The sequence below is a fragment of the Columba livia genome, chromosome 15, assembly GCF_036013475.1.
Source record: "Columba livia isolate bColLiv1 breed racing homer chromosome 15, bColLiv1.pat.W.v2, whole genome shotgun sequence".
NCBI classification, from domain to species: Eukaryota; Metazoa; Chordata; class Aves; order Columbiformes; family Columbidae; genus Columba; species Columba livia.
The window spans coordinates 1294596-1311276 of NC_088616.1; the positions used below are offsets into that span (position 1 = coordinate 1294596).

At 41.5% G+C, this 16681-nt stretch overlaps 1 protein-coding gene across 7 annotated transcripts in view; it reads left to right on the top strand.

Annotated features, from left to right (window-relative positions):
- The window catches only part of MRTFB (myocardin related transcription factor B), a 79524-nt gene that overhangs the window by 56651 nt on the left and 6192 nt on the right, over positions 1-16681 (top strand). For 6 of the 7 annotated variants that reach the window (XM_065030428.1, XM_065030431.1, XM_065030429.1 and 3 more), the window contains 8 exons: positions 2359-2499; positions 3946-4193; positions 5731-5884; positions 7530-8555; positions 9940-10095; positions 12905-13063; positions 13368-13505; positions 15593-15653. In XM_065030428.1, the coding sequence (XP_064886500.1) occupies positions 2359-2499; positions 3946-4193; positions 5731-5884; positions 7530-8555; positions 9940-10095; positions 12905-13063; positions 13368-13505; positions 15593-15653 (2083 nt within the window). The remainder of the gene's footprint in view (positions 1-2358; positions 2500-3945; positions 4194-5730; positions 5885-7529; positions 8556-9939; positions 10096-12904; positions 13064-13367; positions 13506-15592; positions 15654-16681) is intronic. The other variant, XM_021293694.2, reaches the window with a different exon arrangement.

Below are 16681 nucleotides of genomic sequence, written 5' to 3' on the forward strand. Positions count from 1 at the left end.
CCTGGACTGGACTCTGCAGCCAACCGGAGCTGGATTCAGTCTGTCACTGGCCTCAGTTCGCAGGGATGACTCGCAAGGTCCTCTCCTAATGTCGCCATAAGGAAAAGGGACGAGATCCTCGTGATCTCCCACTTTTATATGGGGTATCAGGTGAATGGGATGTTATACACAGTTGGTCAGTTTTTGGTCACCTGTTTCTCGTCGCCCCTCTCCCGAGATGTCCATCCATGCTTGTCAATAACTTCACATTCCATTGCTGTGTTCACCAAAACATGGATCTGGTTCTCCAGGAGAATGCAGCTCTTATGAAGCTTCAGCTGACAGGCAAATTCACTAAAAGAGAAACTTGTTTTTAACAAAACCAGGACAAGCGGGAAGGCACACGGAGGGGCGGCAGCAAGCTGCTCCGTGTGTCTGAGAGAGGATCCCACATGGAATATCCTGTACATTTCCAGTCACTCAGAGCCAAGAAACACTGATGAAAATTGTAACACAAATAGGAAAGGATGAGCAGAGAGCGAAAAATCTCTTTTATGAGAAAAGAATAAAAATTCATTTGTGTAGCTAGAAAAACAAGGGCTGAGATCTGTTTGTGTACAGGGTCTATATCCCATCAGAGGGATATTGACTATAGAAGGAAATAGGTTTTAAATCAGATAACAATTTCAGAACAAGAAAAATGGATATGACAAAGTTAAGCTTGGTGAAGTTCGCTTATTATGTAGGAAAACTTTTGGCAATCTTCTGGTAGGTGTAGTGGTGCCAGGAAAAGAATCATAATGAAGTCTTAAGTCAGTATGGAATTGGGTAAGCTTACAGAAGAAATGACACACATGGTGTTTGTAACAGCAAGGGAACAAACGCAGTGACGCTCAGGCTGCTGGACTGTACCTACACAGTCCTGTGATCGTGCTGGGGGCAGGTACAGAAGAAACGCAGCTCCGGGCGCAGGCAGGGCTGTGCTTGCCGTGAAAACACCACGGGAAGTTGTGTGTTCAACACAGGCTGCTCTGCTGCCGCGGGATCCTCCGGAACAAAGTCTGTTCCCCTGTCTTGCTGTTTGACCCTCATGAAAGAGAGAGAGGGTTTGCTGGCAGTCCTGCTCTGGGTGGTAAGGTTCTCGTGTTCACAAGATCCTGCCTCCACAGACAGAAAACAGTGAAGGCCTCAAGCGTGTGGTAATAAAGCGGGTTTCCTGTGAATTCAGCAGCTGCTTTGGTGTGCCCCTGGTGAGCCTGGGGTCAGACTGTAACGCTGCTTCAAGCAGAGTCATAAATGGTGGTATCTCCGCTAGCACTTGCTAACAATGCACTCCATTCTTCCTTTAATTATTTTTAACCCTTATCTCTCCTTTTTTTGTAATTAATACAATTTTATTTGAACTATTTTTCTATACTTAGTTGCATATGAAAGTATGACTTATATTCTTAAAAGCTGTAATTCTTTGGTTGTAGAAGCCTTCATATATGAAACATGGTAATGCTAACCAGAAAAAATATTAGACATGAGCTCTTGCTGTAATTCTGACAGACTGCATGAAGAGGAGGTTTCTGTAGCGACAGCTGTCAGGTCTAGAAGAGTTTTGCAATTATCAAGTTAAGAGCTGGCATCAATTAGTTAATCTGATTCTGGGCCACCAGCCAGGGGCAAATACGTGTTAGGAACATTTTAAGTAACATGTTCCTGACTTGAATGGGTGAGGTTAGTTCTGAAGGCACTTCCAGCTCTTTCTGATGGTTTTGTAAGAAGGAAAGAAAGAAAATGTCTTGATGATACTTCTTTATTTGTTTGCATGTGTGTTAGAAGGAGAAAAGAATTCTGCAAATTAAAACAGCAGTGTAAAGGTTATAAAAACAAAGCCCTTTCTTGAGGGCTCTTTTTGTATGTTGTTCTAAATCCTTTTTGGTTATCATTCTTTCTATCCACAGAAAAAAAAAAAAAAGAAGAATAAAAATCATAATAATAAAGAAAAATGTTAATGATGTCGGAAAAATATTTATGATACACTACAAAATTGGTATTAAAATCAATTACTGTTTCCCTTTGGTGAAACTAGAAGTAAATTCTGTATTAGTAAAAACAGATTTTGGATGCGTTTACATGCAGTAGTTATAATACAAACGAAGAAGTCAAGGTAAGAAACCAGTTTATCTCATTTAATATATTTGTAGTGTGCCAATATATGCCTTGTTAGAATATTTGTAGGCACAAATACAAGAAAGGCCAGTTTGCACTATTCCTCCCAAAAATATTTTGTGAATTTAAGTAAATTGTCTTAACTTTATCACATTTTTTCAATGACTCAGATGGTGGATGTTTTTAATGTTTCTCTTTCTCCTTATATTTTTTTAATACTAGTATCCACCTTTAACCTCTCCAGTTCCTGAATTTCTCAAAACCCCCTCTACAATTGAACAGCACGTTACACGTTCTACTGCTGCAACCACGCCGACCACCAGCACCGCGCCTGCGGCAAAGCCTGCGCCAGCGTTAGTAAAGGTCGGTGTCTGCAGTCGTGGCATCTGTTCTACGTTCTTAATCCATGTCCTACCCAGTGCTAGTGTTAGTGAAAAAATGCATGAGTAACGTTATAGTGCAGTATAATGTGTAGTGTAGTATAGCTAACAACTGTACTAGTGTCCGGGAGAACATAGCGGGTTGTTGACTGAAAGCGTCTGTCCGCTGAGCTGAGCCACCGGCACTCGGACGGACTGGCTCATTATTTCAGGAGGCCCTTCCAGTACAGCTGACACAAGTTTTCATTGCACTTTACATTGCTATGGAAGCTCTTAAGAAATAGGGATGAGATTTTTGCAGTATTGAGTTTCTACTTCCTATAGGTGAAATTAATTAATCTAGTTTTTATGGTGAATAATTTAATAGGAACAGAGGCAACTGCATTCCTAGTCTGCCTATAACCAAACTGGTGAACAGCATCACTCCTTTTCTGTGACTTATTTTCTTAGTCCATTTATTGTATAAGCAGAACACACAGCGTGAGAGCAGCTGCCGTATCCTCGTACTTGGACGTACTCAGTTCTCTTTTCTGCACTGACAGAGCCAGCAGCATGGAAAACTTTTTCAAACACCGTTGTGTTAGATGATGTCTATAATATTTCATTTCAGCAACTTTGCCAAAGGTTTTCAGCTCCGTATGTAGACTTCTGCCTAACTACGTTAAATTAATTCTCAGTTACATTTGCAAGGATGACCTTTAATAGTCAATTTCTAGTATAAATTTGGCTATATGTAGTGAAATCACTGGACTTGAACCAGCTTACTTAATGCAGGACCTTAATGACAAATTCAGACATCCCCAAAGCAGGTTATGTGTGTAATAAATGTGCATAGACCAACAGAGGATTTCTGCTCCGCTGCACTCTGTGTGACTGGGTAACTACCTGCCCTTCAACTTTTCACTCAAAATAATTTCAAAGGTCTTTAAAGGAGTTGTGCCACATGTGCAGGTGTTGCTACAAGGGATACTGCGGAAAGTTCGTGAGAGCAATCCTGTAATTCATAGGACTGTCTGTCCCTGCTTTTAATCCAGCCTTGTAAGCACTTCTGAGTGTTTACAGGTGGAGTTGAAGACACCAGCTTTTGCTTGCACGAAGTGCTAAGTGGCTTTGACGTTGCCTGTTTGAGAGCAATCTCTTTGCGATGGCAGGTCATGGCTAGCAGAATCCCTCAGCTTCATTTGTGCCATCCATTAAAGAACATTCCCAAACTGATTTGATGACCCCATCTTGTGCGCAGTCTAAGCCATCCGGAGTATGTTGACTTTGCAAGGATGGTAAGCGATCCTTTTGGGCAGGTTTGCAGGGATAATTGTATTCAGCAACTCCTTGCAGCAGATGCGGTCCCGTATGCTGTATCTTTGTACCTTGCGTAACTGCTTGTGAATGAGCTCTTACCGTTGTTTCAATCTTTACCATCCATAAACAGCAAAGCCACCCAAAGAATCCCAACGATAAGCATCGAAGCAAGAAATGTAAAGAACCTAAGCCAAGGGTGAAAAAATTGAAGTATCATCAATATATTCCACCTGATCAGAAAGGTGAGAAAAATGAGCCACAGATGGACTCCAACTATGCTCGTCTGCTACAACAGCAGCAACTGTTTTTGCAGCTGCAGATCCTGAGCCAACAGCAACAACACTACAACTACCAGACAATTCTACCTGCACCGCTGAAGTATGTGAAGCATTGTTTGTGTCCTTTAAACAAAAGATATACACATCAGTTATAGACTTAGTGCTTTAGGAGTAGCTGTGTTTTGCAAATACTAAGAAGCAGTTGGGATCCAAGAAAATTTAAATGGCAGTGTGCATCACTGGGTTATTATGTGCCTCATTTAACAAGGTGATGAGGTAGTTCTGTTGTTAAAATGCTCCTGAACGGTGATGAGGCTTTCAGTGGTTCTGGTTACTTTTGTGTGACGTGGAAACAGAATGTCTTCCCTGTCAGATGCCTTTTTTCTGACCAGATGCGTATTTGAAATCCTAAAGCATTTATGCAAAGGCAAGAAAGTTTTGACACCATTGTCACTCAGTTATGACATAGGCAGAACAGAAGAGAGCTTACAGATGATGGCTTTTGCAAAGACACAGAATATTCTTGTGGGTTTGTCTTTTTACGTCAGTCTGACAGACCACACTTCTGCAGTTTACTAATAAGAAAGAGTCATTTTAAATTAGGTGAAATGTGTGTGTTGTTGATAGCCGCATCTCTGATGCTTCAGGAGTTCCTCATCAGTGTTAACTTCAGCACGTGTAGCAGTGAGAAGTACGCTTTCCGATTTATTGGGAGAAGCGGTCAAAAATAAATGTTTAAAGAGTCGCCAGCGCCCTATAGCAGAATGAGAAGCAGGCGATCTGCAGAGCTTCATCCTCACCATCTAACACCAATTGTTCCCTGGAAATGCTTATAGTGTAACCTGGCACCGTCATACAAACCTCAATTCCAATTATTTTTTTCTTAAATGAGTGTTCACTGAGTTATTTTTCCTCAGCAAGTGAGGCTAGAAAAGTTAAAGATGCCATCTGTAGTTATATTTATAATTACCATGTATCCTAACATTTGGACTAGCGATGTTTCTGCCTGCTTACCCACGCTTCTTATGTTCCGTTTACTGACATTTCAGAAACATTTCTCCATAAATCAGTTGAACAAAATAAAAAAGCTGACTTACAGTACCTGGTGTAAATGATGGCATTTTTAATGTTTTTACCATTAATTTGAGATCTTGTATGAGAATCTTCTTTTAAGTACAGCTGATAAAAATGTGTCATCTTTCCAGTAAACTTCATTCACATCAGTCCTTATTGTATATTAACATTGCACACGTGCATAGGGGTATGGAGTTCAGTATTGTGGGACTTTTTTAGTGATGGCAAACAAACAGGTAACTAGTCGCCCTAGCTGATGGTTCCTCTATATGAACTGGTTCTGCGGTCCATAGTATCCTTCGGGGCTACCGTGACAGTAATAAAAACTATGAAGCATAAATTAGTACTGAAAGGAACACAAAATATCAACATACTACTCTCTGTTTTCTTGTATGTGTTGTTTTACTAAGAATATTTAGCAGTAATGTCTTATGAAATATGCATTTAAAAAAAAATTGTTCGTCAGTTTGGTAGACAGTAGCTTCAGAATCGCAGCTGCTTGCCTGAAAACACAATGCATTTAGCATTGACGTTATTGTCCCCCTTTTTCTTCTCACTTGAAGGCCACTGAATGACAAACAGGGCAACAACGGGAACACGCCGCTGAACGCTCTGAACAGCAGTTCGCCGGCATCAGCGGCCAGCTCGCCGCGGCAGAACAGCACCGTTCCCAGCCGCAAGCCGGGGCCTCTGCCTTCCAGCTTGGATGACCTGAAGGTAAAAAACGAGAGGGATTTGTCCATTCCTGCGCGTCACCGTAGGCAACTTGCAAACCACTGCCAGAGCTCAACACATAATCTGAAAGTGAGCGTGGCATTTCATAAAAGCCTCGTGTAGGTACAAATAACTGTTTTAACTGTAAGCTGGAGGCGTTGCATCGTTTTTGGTTCGTTCAGCAAGGCATAACAAAACCGAATGGGAAGAAGCGGTGGGGTTGGATTCAGAGCCTCCCCCGTGTGCCGGAGCAGAGGGGGCTCTGCTGCGCGGGACATTCAGTGCTCCCTTCCTTGAGCAGGGGCTGGGCGGCTGCGGGGCGGGAGTGAGTGTTTCTTTAGGCTTTAAAAAAGAGGTTTCAGAAGATCAGATTCTCAAGACATTAATGTATTGTTAAAGCAAATCTTTTAATATGAAACAAGTGTATAAAATGCAATTCAAGCAACAGTGTTTGAAATAAGATTTTCAAACTTAAATTATGAACTTTTAAAGATATTTAAGTTAATATCTGAATTTGTGCTTTGCAGTGATTAAAGCTGTCCACTTATCCATTTCTGCATAATTTATGCCTGCTAACATCGTAGCCAGACTTGCAGGCCTGGTGGTGGTGGTTTTAACCCTGAATCATCTAAACCAGTTCTGACTGAGAATTCAGAAATGTGCTGTTGAAAAACAGAAAACGAATGCGCTCTGCAGCAAGTGTAGAGGATACCAGGCTGGGCGAAACGGCTGATCATCATTGCTAGGTAGACAGCTGTTTAACATAAAACTGCTGTGGTTCTCAGAGATACTACGCAAATGGATTGTTGTGTCTTTTCATCATTTCCAGATCACAAAGACCTAGGATTTAAAATTCTAGGCTGGCAATGTACAGAAATATCACCAGGGTCACTACTTTGTATTCTTGCAGAGGCGGTTCTAACATGGGTAGAGCCCACACACTCCACAGTTAGATGCAGTATATGTATATCATAAACAGAAGCCATTCATTGTGACTCTTCTTTTTAACTGATATGTTGAAGCACAGAATTATTTACACTCAATTCATTTGTACTTCGCCTGTAAGCTTATTGGAAAATTGAGAACATTTTTCTATCAGAAATGAGATTAGTTTTGCCTGCTTATACTTTTTATGTTTGTAAAAGAAACCCAGACGGCACACAGCTGTAACTGTTCGGTTGCTAATTAGAGAGAGCCTTTTGTGGTTGATAAGGTTGTTAAGTCACCCAGCTGAACTGATAACATTTTTGAAAAATAGACCCATCTGCCTTGAAGGTGGATCAAAGGAGCTCCGTGTGCTAGCGTTCCGTGCTTTTATCCGCACTGCTGCCGTCGACAGCCGTTCCTAGCCCAGAACCGGAGCTGTACATTCATTTTACCATTTTGAAAATTTATGAAAAATCAGCATAACTTTGCTACTATTCATTGTACAACTGAACACCACACTAAGGTTTTGGCCACTTAAACAGTGGAAGTGAGTAGCAGGTCATGGGAATGCACTTACAAATAATGCGTGCTCTCAGAACACAGAGCTGTACCAACCAGCAAATATGCCGAGAAGTAATTTTTCTTACTAGGATGTAATGAGGTAAAATGTATAGGAATAACTTTTAATATGTTTTTACTATTGTGCTTTATCATATTTCAGGTAGCAGAGCTTAAAATGGAGTTGAAATTGCGGGGATTACCAGTGTCTGGAACAAAAACAGATCTTATTGAGCGTCTGAAGCCCTATCAAGATCTTAATAACAATGGCGTTACTACTAGTAGCTCTGTGACGGTAACCACCTCCTCTGGGGCCACGGGTAACACTGGGGAAGTGACTGTGGCATTTCCTGTTGCAACACTAAATAAACCAGCGGCTAATACAATATCCAGCTTTCCTCCAGAAAAAACGCCTACCGCACCTGGCGGCAAAGGGGTGAACACTGAAAACATCAGCTCACCTTTGCCTATATCTCCCTCTCCTTCAGAACAATCGAGTCTAAGCACGGATGATACTAGTATGGCAGATACCTTCACAGAAATGATGACCATGGTGTCACCGTCCCAGTTCTTAAGTACTTCGCCACTAAGAGCAAATACAAGTGATGATAATCAGAATCGCACCAGTGGAAGCATCTCAGCCATGGAGTTTGATGTAGCAGAAAAGGACCGCAAGCTTCAAGAAAAAGAAAAGCAGATTGAAGAGCTCAAAAGGAAACTGGAACAAGAGCAAAAGCTTGTGGAAGTACTGAAAATGCAACTTGAGGTTGAGAAACGGGGACAACAGCAACAGTCTCAGACTTGTGGTAACTCAGCTGCTGTGGAACAGAAACAATTCAGTGCTGCTGTCAAAGATGAAAATGCTCTAACTGACTGCTCTAGTACAGGTCAATCTGTACCTGTAGTTAGTCATTCTTTAGGACAATCTGTATATACCAGTGGCCAGAATCCAGTTGCCAAAAAGGCGGTTGTTATCAAGCAGGAGATACCTGTGGCCAAAGCCGAACCTCAGAATGCCATTTCTCAGTTTTACGTTAGCCCACAGAGGCAGCCACAAACTGCACTTGTTGCCCAACCTCAAGCGTTATTAACGACCCAAGGAACTGCACAGCTGCTCCTCCCGCTATCGATCCAGGGACCCAATTCTACCACTGCAGTGCAGCTGCCAGTTGGAAACATAAAGTTGCAGGTAGGGGTGTTTCTGTTTTTCATCATGTAAACTGCATGGCACTATTTGCATAATTTAGTAGAAATAGGTAAATGTGCTGCTTGTAAGACTAACTTAAAAAATGAGGCTTCACTTGTTTCTGCCTTAGGGAAAACAGTAGAAAAACTTAAGAGCCAATCTCTTTATAACTTCTTCTAGTACTTGCTTGCTTTGTGGTTTTTGTTCCCAGATAACCCTTTCCTGAAAAGTAGTTGTCTTACCATCTACTGCCTCCATGCACAGTCATTTTTGATTTATATCCACATATACCACCATTTTGTTAACTCCAAATAGTAATAGAGTGCTACACGCCCACTACTTTATTTTGAGGAATACCTGTTTGCAAAATGTGTGTTTGAGCTTCCTTGTGTGGTGATGGCTCGTTATATTAAAAAACATGAATGGCAGGTTGTAGAACTCCAGTGGAGTTATAAAAAGAAACCATGGTTACACAAGTATTATTTCTAGGGTGATTACAGGTAATACCACAGTGAATAAATACAGCATAAACCAAGATGGGTTATAAATGAAGAGGTGTAGAGTAGTCTGACCAAGCTGGAACAGTTTACCCTGTTGGTCTAAGGCAGAGTTACACATGTACCTCCCAGTGGCATTACTGTGCCGCAGCTGGGTGAAATCCCTGCCAGCCGCATGGTTATTGTCCAGCACAGCATTCTGTCAGCTCCAGCGTGTGCATGGCTGTTGTGGCGTGTTGTGGGGCCAGGCTTTGGTGCTAGCGTGTGCGCCATCACATTCAGCAATACTTAATGAGGGCTGGGGATGGGCCGCAGAGCCCCCAGCTATTCCTGGTAACTACCCATCCAGACAGATCTGTGTCTGAATTGTTCTAAAATTCTGTCTAGAATTCTGTGATGACCTTAAGCAGCTTGTTCTTGTATTTCACTTCACTGATGCTGCAGCAGGTTTTCCCAACTGCCAGCTCAAATTGTCTTTCCCGAGGTCAGACATGCTTCTTGCCTTTCAGTGGCCATTAAAAACTGCTACGATCTTCTTAAAAACAACCTTTTCCTTGCATCATCAGTTTTGTCTTTCTGGTTACTCAAGCGCAGTTCTTATAGTCCTCTCTTTCTGGTTATGCTCTATCTCTCCTTATTTTCATTGCTCTCCGCTGGACCCTCTCCAGTTTGTCTTTCTTAAATTCTCTTGGCAAAACACACACCGCCTTTTAGCGGGGAACTCACCAGTACCAGACAGAGTAAACGCTTTGTCTCCTATACACAGCTCACACTCATCTGTCCCAGAACACGTGCTATTGGTATTCTGCATAATCTATGCAATAGATTTTTACATGATGTGATTTACTGTGAGATACAAATAATGCAAATATTTTATCTTCGTCCTTTAGGCTCAATCACAAGCTGGAATACAGACCCCATCACAAATACCTGCTCCTATTTCTTCCTCTGGCCTGGTCCAGACAGCACCTCAGATGCATACTCCACAATCACAACAAAATACCATCACGCAGCACGCACTCGGTCAGACCCAACAAATGAGAAAGGTTTGTGGATAGCAATAAGCATTAAGATAAAGAGTTGTGTTATCTAACTCTAGGCAGTGCTTTTAGAGTCTTTTATGTGTCATCTGCATCGTATATAAATGATCAAGTCACCTAACACCTCTGTACCGTGTTTTTCTGTGTGCTACAATGGGCTGTAACTCCTTCACTTTTTCCAAAGTTTTAGTTTGTGCAGGACTTTTTTTCAGTTGCAAATAAATACGTAAGGCTAAAGACTTTTTATCTTAACAGTATTCTTAGGGCAGCACTCTACGTTCTTCCTCATGCTTGGCACAATTGGTGTACCAGGTATTCCAGTCAGTTCCTGTTATTTGTCACTGGCTCAAAATCCTGCAGGCAGTTGTTCAGAGAAAGCTTTTACCTATGGCTTCAGAGGTTTATTATCTGTAGGAGTTCCTTGTAGTTTTCATACTTTCCCTATCGATTTCATCCTTCCTTACACAGAAAGCTAATGGACTGTACTGAGGATAGCAGTTGAGGCAGTAGGAACTCCACCATGCCTCCAATACATCTCTTCCTGAGGAATGGGGGAAATGCTTCAGAGAGAGATCCTTCCCTGCCTACCCAAAACGATCCACTCTGAAATTTCCCCTTCCAAAACGGATGTTCATCAGCACTGGACGCACAGCCGTGAGTGCCAGTGGTCATATGGTAACCGGTATCAGCCATCGGCTCTGGTCGTCACAAAGGGAAAGGCTTTCTCCTCGTCGGGGCCTCTTCCAGGCTGAGCTCTGTTACTAGCAACTCAGAGACTGGTTTTGGACCTTCATTGCTTCCTTACCAGTGCTATCGACTCTAAGGCTCCTAACACTTAGGAGAACAAGGTTTTTCAGCCTGCCCCAAGGAAAGGATAATTCAGAAAGAACTGATGTTTCAAGATGAAGACAGTAATTTGTACCATATGTTATATAACTTACAAAATATCTCAGCCTTCAAGGTTTACATTTCAGTTTACAAAAAGTGCATCATAAAAGCCATGTTCTGATGCGATTTGGGGCTTCTACCTGTGTAGTGTTCTCCGATCTAATAAGAACTTATCTTATGAGATACATGATTACACCCTGCCGTTCTCTAGGCAGCTGGCTAATAAAGGGGAACACAACCCAATGAGCATAAGGATGCTTGTTCAATCTGTTTAATCTCATGGACAATGAGGTTATCCCACAACTGACTCACATCCAAAAAGCAGATTTCATTCAGGTTCTCTGGGATTTGGTGAGGGCCTAATCTTGCCTTGTTTATTCGACAGGTCCCATATAGAATTTTTCCGGTCATCCTGAGGCATGTACTCGTGCCAGAGACTAGCAGTTTGCTTCCTGTGCTGTCTACAAGTTCCTTGAAGTGATTACAGGAGATACCAGTTGTGCGCTCTGGTGTTTCCCCTGTTCAGCGCAGTTGTCTTGGAGCCCACATGGCTCCCAGCAGACGTGTGGCTGCGTCCGGCCTGCCCTTGGTGTTCTGCTCACATCTCCTGCCCTCTTTCACATAGCAAACCAGGCAGCATCATTGCCCTGGCTTTTACACCAGAATGTAAAATACTTGATGTGATACAATAGATCAGGACAATCTTCATGCCTTCAGCATTACATCTACCTGTCTGCTGTTTGCCTTTCATGAGGTTTGGATATTTCAGTGGGCAGATTGAGGTAATGAACTGTGAGTAATGCTACTAATTAATTTAACACCTTTTTAGTGAAGTTTGTCTTCCTAATAACAATCATCTCCATAGAGAGTTCTTTTCCAGAACTGGTTTCTCTTGAATCCATCTAGACTTCCTCAAGCAGCTCAGATTTTTTATGCACACCAGCTGATTATTCTATTTATTTTCTCCTATGCGTTTGAAGTGTCTCTTCACATCCTTGGCACCACATGGCACTTGTTCCTCAGTTCACTCAGTAGTAAGGAAACATCTCCACAGCCCTTCACCTCAGTGGCAGACAGCTGGAAAAGCACAACCGTTTCCAGACGTGACCCGGGTGGCTAACAAAAGCTGTGTTAAACCCTCACACAGCAGACTTGATTTGGTATTCAGACTACGCCACAAAGCTTACCCTGGACTTATCTCCATCCTGATCTAAGATTTGTCACACCTGTATCAGAAAGGTATTGGGAGTGATACTGAATTATGCACTCAGACATTCATAGCTCCTCCTGCTCTCCTTTTAACTTCAAAATATGAGAAGTAGGGTACTGCTTGGAATCATTTGCAGTGAGTGTGTGGACATGCAGTTGAAGAAATCACGAGTTTAAATACCCATAACCAAGTTTACATTTGATACTCGAGTTCATCAGTTATATCTTTTGCCTCTCTCTCCACTAGTATTCATAAATATCTTTAGGTAAAATAATCCAGAATTATATGGCACAAACCAAACCATTCTGTCTTAGGCAGTATACAGCATGTGTGGGTATATACACTAGTTTGTATCAGGCCACAAATACGCTCATTTTATTGACTGTCCACTAGGTGGGGAGATCATGCACATCTGTTAAACTTCCATACACTTTTGAATGTGTTTTGCAAAAACATACGCTCACTGCAAAATCGCAGAAAGTATTTTCAGTTATCAGTGAAGAATGAAAGCATGTCACAGCACAAGGTTCTTTTCAAAGAGTAATTGTTATAAATGATTATGCTGGAGGGAAAAATCAGTACAAATAACATTCCCTTAATAGGTATTCTAAGCAAGCAAGTATTAAAAAAAGTCTTAATCTTGATTAACGTCATTTACCCAATGTTATTAATTTAAAAAACCCCATAACCTAAGACTGATATGTTAATCCTTTACAGGTTTTTCCAGCTACCACATCAAATACAGTATTTTCCTATCAGACTGCACCAGTGACAACACCTTCACAATCTTTTCTTAATAAAGCATCAAACTCTAACATTCACCCTGCTGGTAATCAGGTTCCCTCTGTGCAGAACGGACCTGCTACTCCTAATAAGGTAAGATTAGCTCACCAATGTTCCATAAAGCTCAGTTTTATGTTACTGTTCTTAAATAACGTGACACTGTGCATACTGCAGTTCACTCAAGGAGGAGGAATGTTTTGTAGATTGTAATAATGCTTACATGTATGTATGTGTGAGAAAGAGAAATAAACTATTATTTTGTCCCTTAAATTACCTATTGCACTGTTATTTGTATATATATAGATTGGTGTGACAAAACAGCATAATCCCTAGACCTTGATACATCTTGAATTCACTAAAACGTACTGTTTAGGTATTACTTTGTTATTTCACGCAGCCTGGCTCTCCATCTCAAGCCCAGCCTTATGTTGTTCAACAACCCCTCTTCAACAACACAGTATCCAAGGCAAAAGATCCTCCTCGTTATGAAGAGGCCATAAAACAGACCCGGAATATTCAGACACCGCAATGTGAGGTAATCATTTTCTCCTGTTTAGTCTATTAAAACCATTTTTTTTTTTAGAATTATCCAAGCCATTACTTATTTTAGTTTGGTGTTTGTTAATATTTTTCTAATGTACCCTGTTAATATTTTCATAACTGTGTTTAACTACTGGACTCCTGTTTCATGATTCTTTTTATTAAAGCAACTGACATGTCAATAAGTTTTACGGTATCCAGTTGGTGATATGTATAACTGGGATAATGCTGCTGTTGCTACTTAACTACAACTAGCCTTCAACTGACTCATTTCAAACATGTCTGATAGCCAAACTTCAGACTTAAAAGATAGAAACTATATTCATATTTTCCAAAGTGAGTAAACTTGAGAAGAATGTGTTTATATACTTATGCAAACATATAGGTATGTATATATTAATATATATATATCTACATGAGCATAGGTGCTTGCTTTGAAAGAGTCTGTATTTAGTGAGCTTAATGAATAGAGTGCTTTGTCAGTTTACCATAATACCCTTTAGGCTGGAGGCAAGTTGCACACAAAACTAATGAGCATCCCTAACCTCGTATTTCACAACTATCCCAAAAAATGAATAGATAAAACATTGTAGCAACTTAGTATTGGTAGGTGGCTTTGTGGTGCAGACACTGGGGCAGGAGTGTGGGGACGTAATGCCGTTTGGTGTTGTTGACCTGTGAGACATCCCCCCGTGAAGCACACAGCCTGCCTCATGGCACTGCAGCACTGCCTGTTAGCAAAGTGCTTCCCCACCGGTCTCTTCTCAGGAGACAGATCTCCTGATGACAAACTGCTTCCCATCTCCAGAGTATAACCAGTGCTTTAAAATGCTGGGTTTGTTTTGAGACTGTTGTAAAAAGTCTCCACTTTTCGTAGACCATTTTTGAAAGAATTGGTTTTACAGAATCACAGAATGTCAGGGATTGGAAGGGCTGCGCTGGACTCTCTGCAGCAGTTCCCTGTCCTGCTGGAACTGAGGGGCCACAACTGGACACAATATTCCAGGTGTGGTCTCCCCAGGGCAGAGCAGAGGGGCAGGAGAACCTCTCTGACCTACTGACCACCCCCTTCTAACCCACCCCAGGTACCATTGGCTTCCTGGCCACAAGGCCCAGTGCTGGCTCATGGTCACCCTGCTGTCCCCAGGACCCCCAGGTCCCTTTCCCCTACGCTGCTCTCTAATAGGTCATTCCCCAACTTACACTGGAACCTGGGGTTGTTCCTGCCCACATTCAAGACTCTACACTTGCCCTTGTTCTATTTCATTCAATGTTTCCCTGCCCAGCTCTCCAGCCTGTCCAGGTCTCTGATGGCAGCACAGCTTCCAGTGTCACCCACTCCTCCCAGCTTGGTGTCATCAGCAAACTTGCTGACAGTCACTCTATTCCCTCGTCCAAATCATTGATGAATATATTGAATAATACCGGCCCCAGCACTGCCCCCTGAGGCACTGCACTAGATACAGGCCTCAACTGGACTCTGCCCCATTGACCACGACTCTCTGGCTTCTTCCCTTCAGTCAGTTTGTGGGGGTTCTGTTACCTTTTGCTTAATGTTCAGACATTTCAGAGGTGGCTGCTAAAACCAAACAGATAAACAGCTGATGAAAGCTTCCCCCCTTTAAAAAGGAAAACATGAATCTACATCTGGAGAAAAAACAAACAAGCACCACAACAACTAACAACATGCATCTTACATGGTGGCTGTTTGCAGGATGTTGCTGAGAGAAAGCAGTTCAGGGTGCACCCCCCAAAGTCCTGCACTTATTCCAGATACTTACCCTGGTACAAAACAGGGTTTGTCCTTCCCCTCCTTATCCCTGGCTTTCTGCACCTCACTTGCAGGTTCCCTTCATGAAATCTTTGTCTTCCTTTTCAGATTTTTTCCCTATTCCCTTGTACAGAAACCGACAAGTGTCTCTCCAAACTATTTCTCTGTTTTCTAGATTGACCGTTTCATATGAAGAATTTTAGGCTTGATCATAGGTTAGTACTTACGTACTATTGAGAGAAGCTAGGATCAATCAGCTTAGGAAAAAAATACTACAAGAAAAAGAATAACCCTTGTCTCATGCACTGCAGGTTTCCAGTGCCCACAGTCAGCAGATGGATGATCTTTTTGATATTCTCATCAAGAGCGGAGGTAAGATAATTGACATCTCTGTGATGGAGATATTTAAAACCTGATAATAAAAACTCAGTGCTACAGTCAAAGAAATAGAAGGAAAGAATTCTTCCAAGGCAGAAGCTATCCAGCTTGGATGAAACTAGTATTTCTGAAATAAGTATCTATTAAAGAAAACATTTACCAAAACACACACAGTCAACCTGCTGTGGAACTTTTCTGCCTGTAAAATAGACCTTTGCAATAATTCACACAGCATTCAAACAATTAAAATAACACCTTGGGTTAGCACAAACTGGTTTTAAACCAAAACTGGAGAAGTTAAGCAAGTCCATGTAATGTAAACTGAAATTATACAAAAAATAGAATAAGGTAAGAGTAAGCACGTTGATACTAAAATTTCATTAAACATAACCCTGTATTATCAACTCTAAACATCAAAGATACATTACTGGAAAAAGTATGTATGAACTACATAGAGTCAGTAATGAATAACAGCTTTCTATGTCAGTTAAAACAAGGGAGCCAGCAGAAAGGAACTGAAACAACTGAAGTAATACACAAAGTAGCTTTGCAGTAAAAGGCGGCCACTTTGGGGCATAATTAGGCTCTGTAGACTAAGAAGCCGTTACAATACTGGGAAACATTCTGGTGCCAGGTAATTCCTTTGACTTAATGCTTTGTACTACTGTCACCTAAGGATCTTGAGAGCCATGAGTGCCAGGACAGAAGTGACTGACCGTAGGCTATTGGAAGATTTTAGCCACATTCTGAACATCAGAGTATTTTCTCTTTTTTGAAGCAAATTGCAAAGTCAGCTGAGGAAAGCGGAGTAGACAGTGACAGACTGAGCTAAGTGACCTGTGCAGTGGACAACTCAAGCTAAGCTAAATGCTTTCAGTACTTTTATTAAAATATTGCGTGGGTAGTTCAAAGAAGTTCTATGATACCTCTGGAACGGAGGATTTAGGAAACAGTGCTTGCTTACATATTTGCTTCGAGTGTTATGTTACCAAACCTATTTGATCTTAAAGGTAACAACTGCT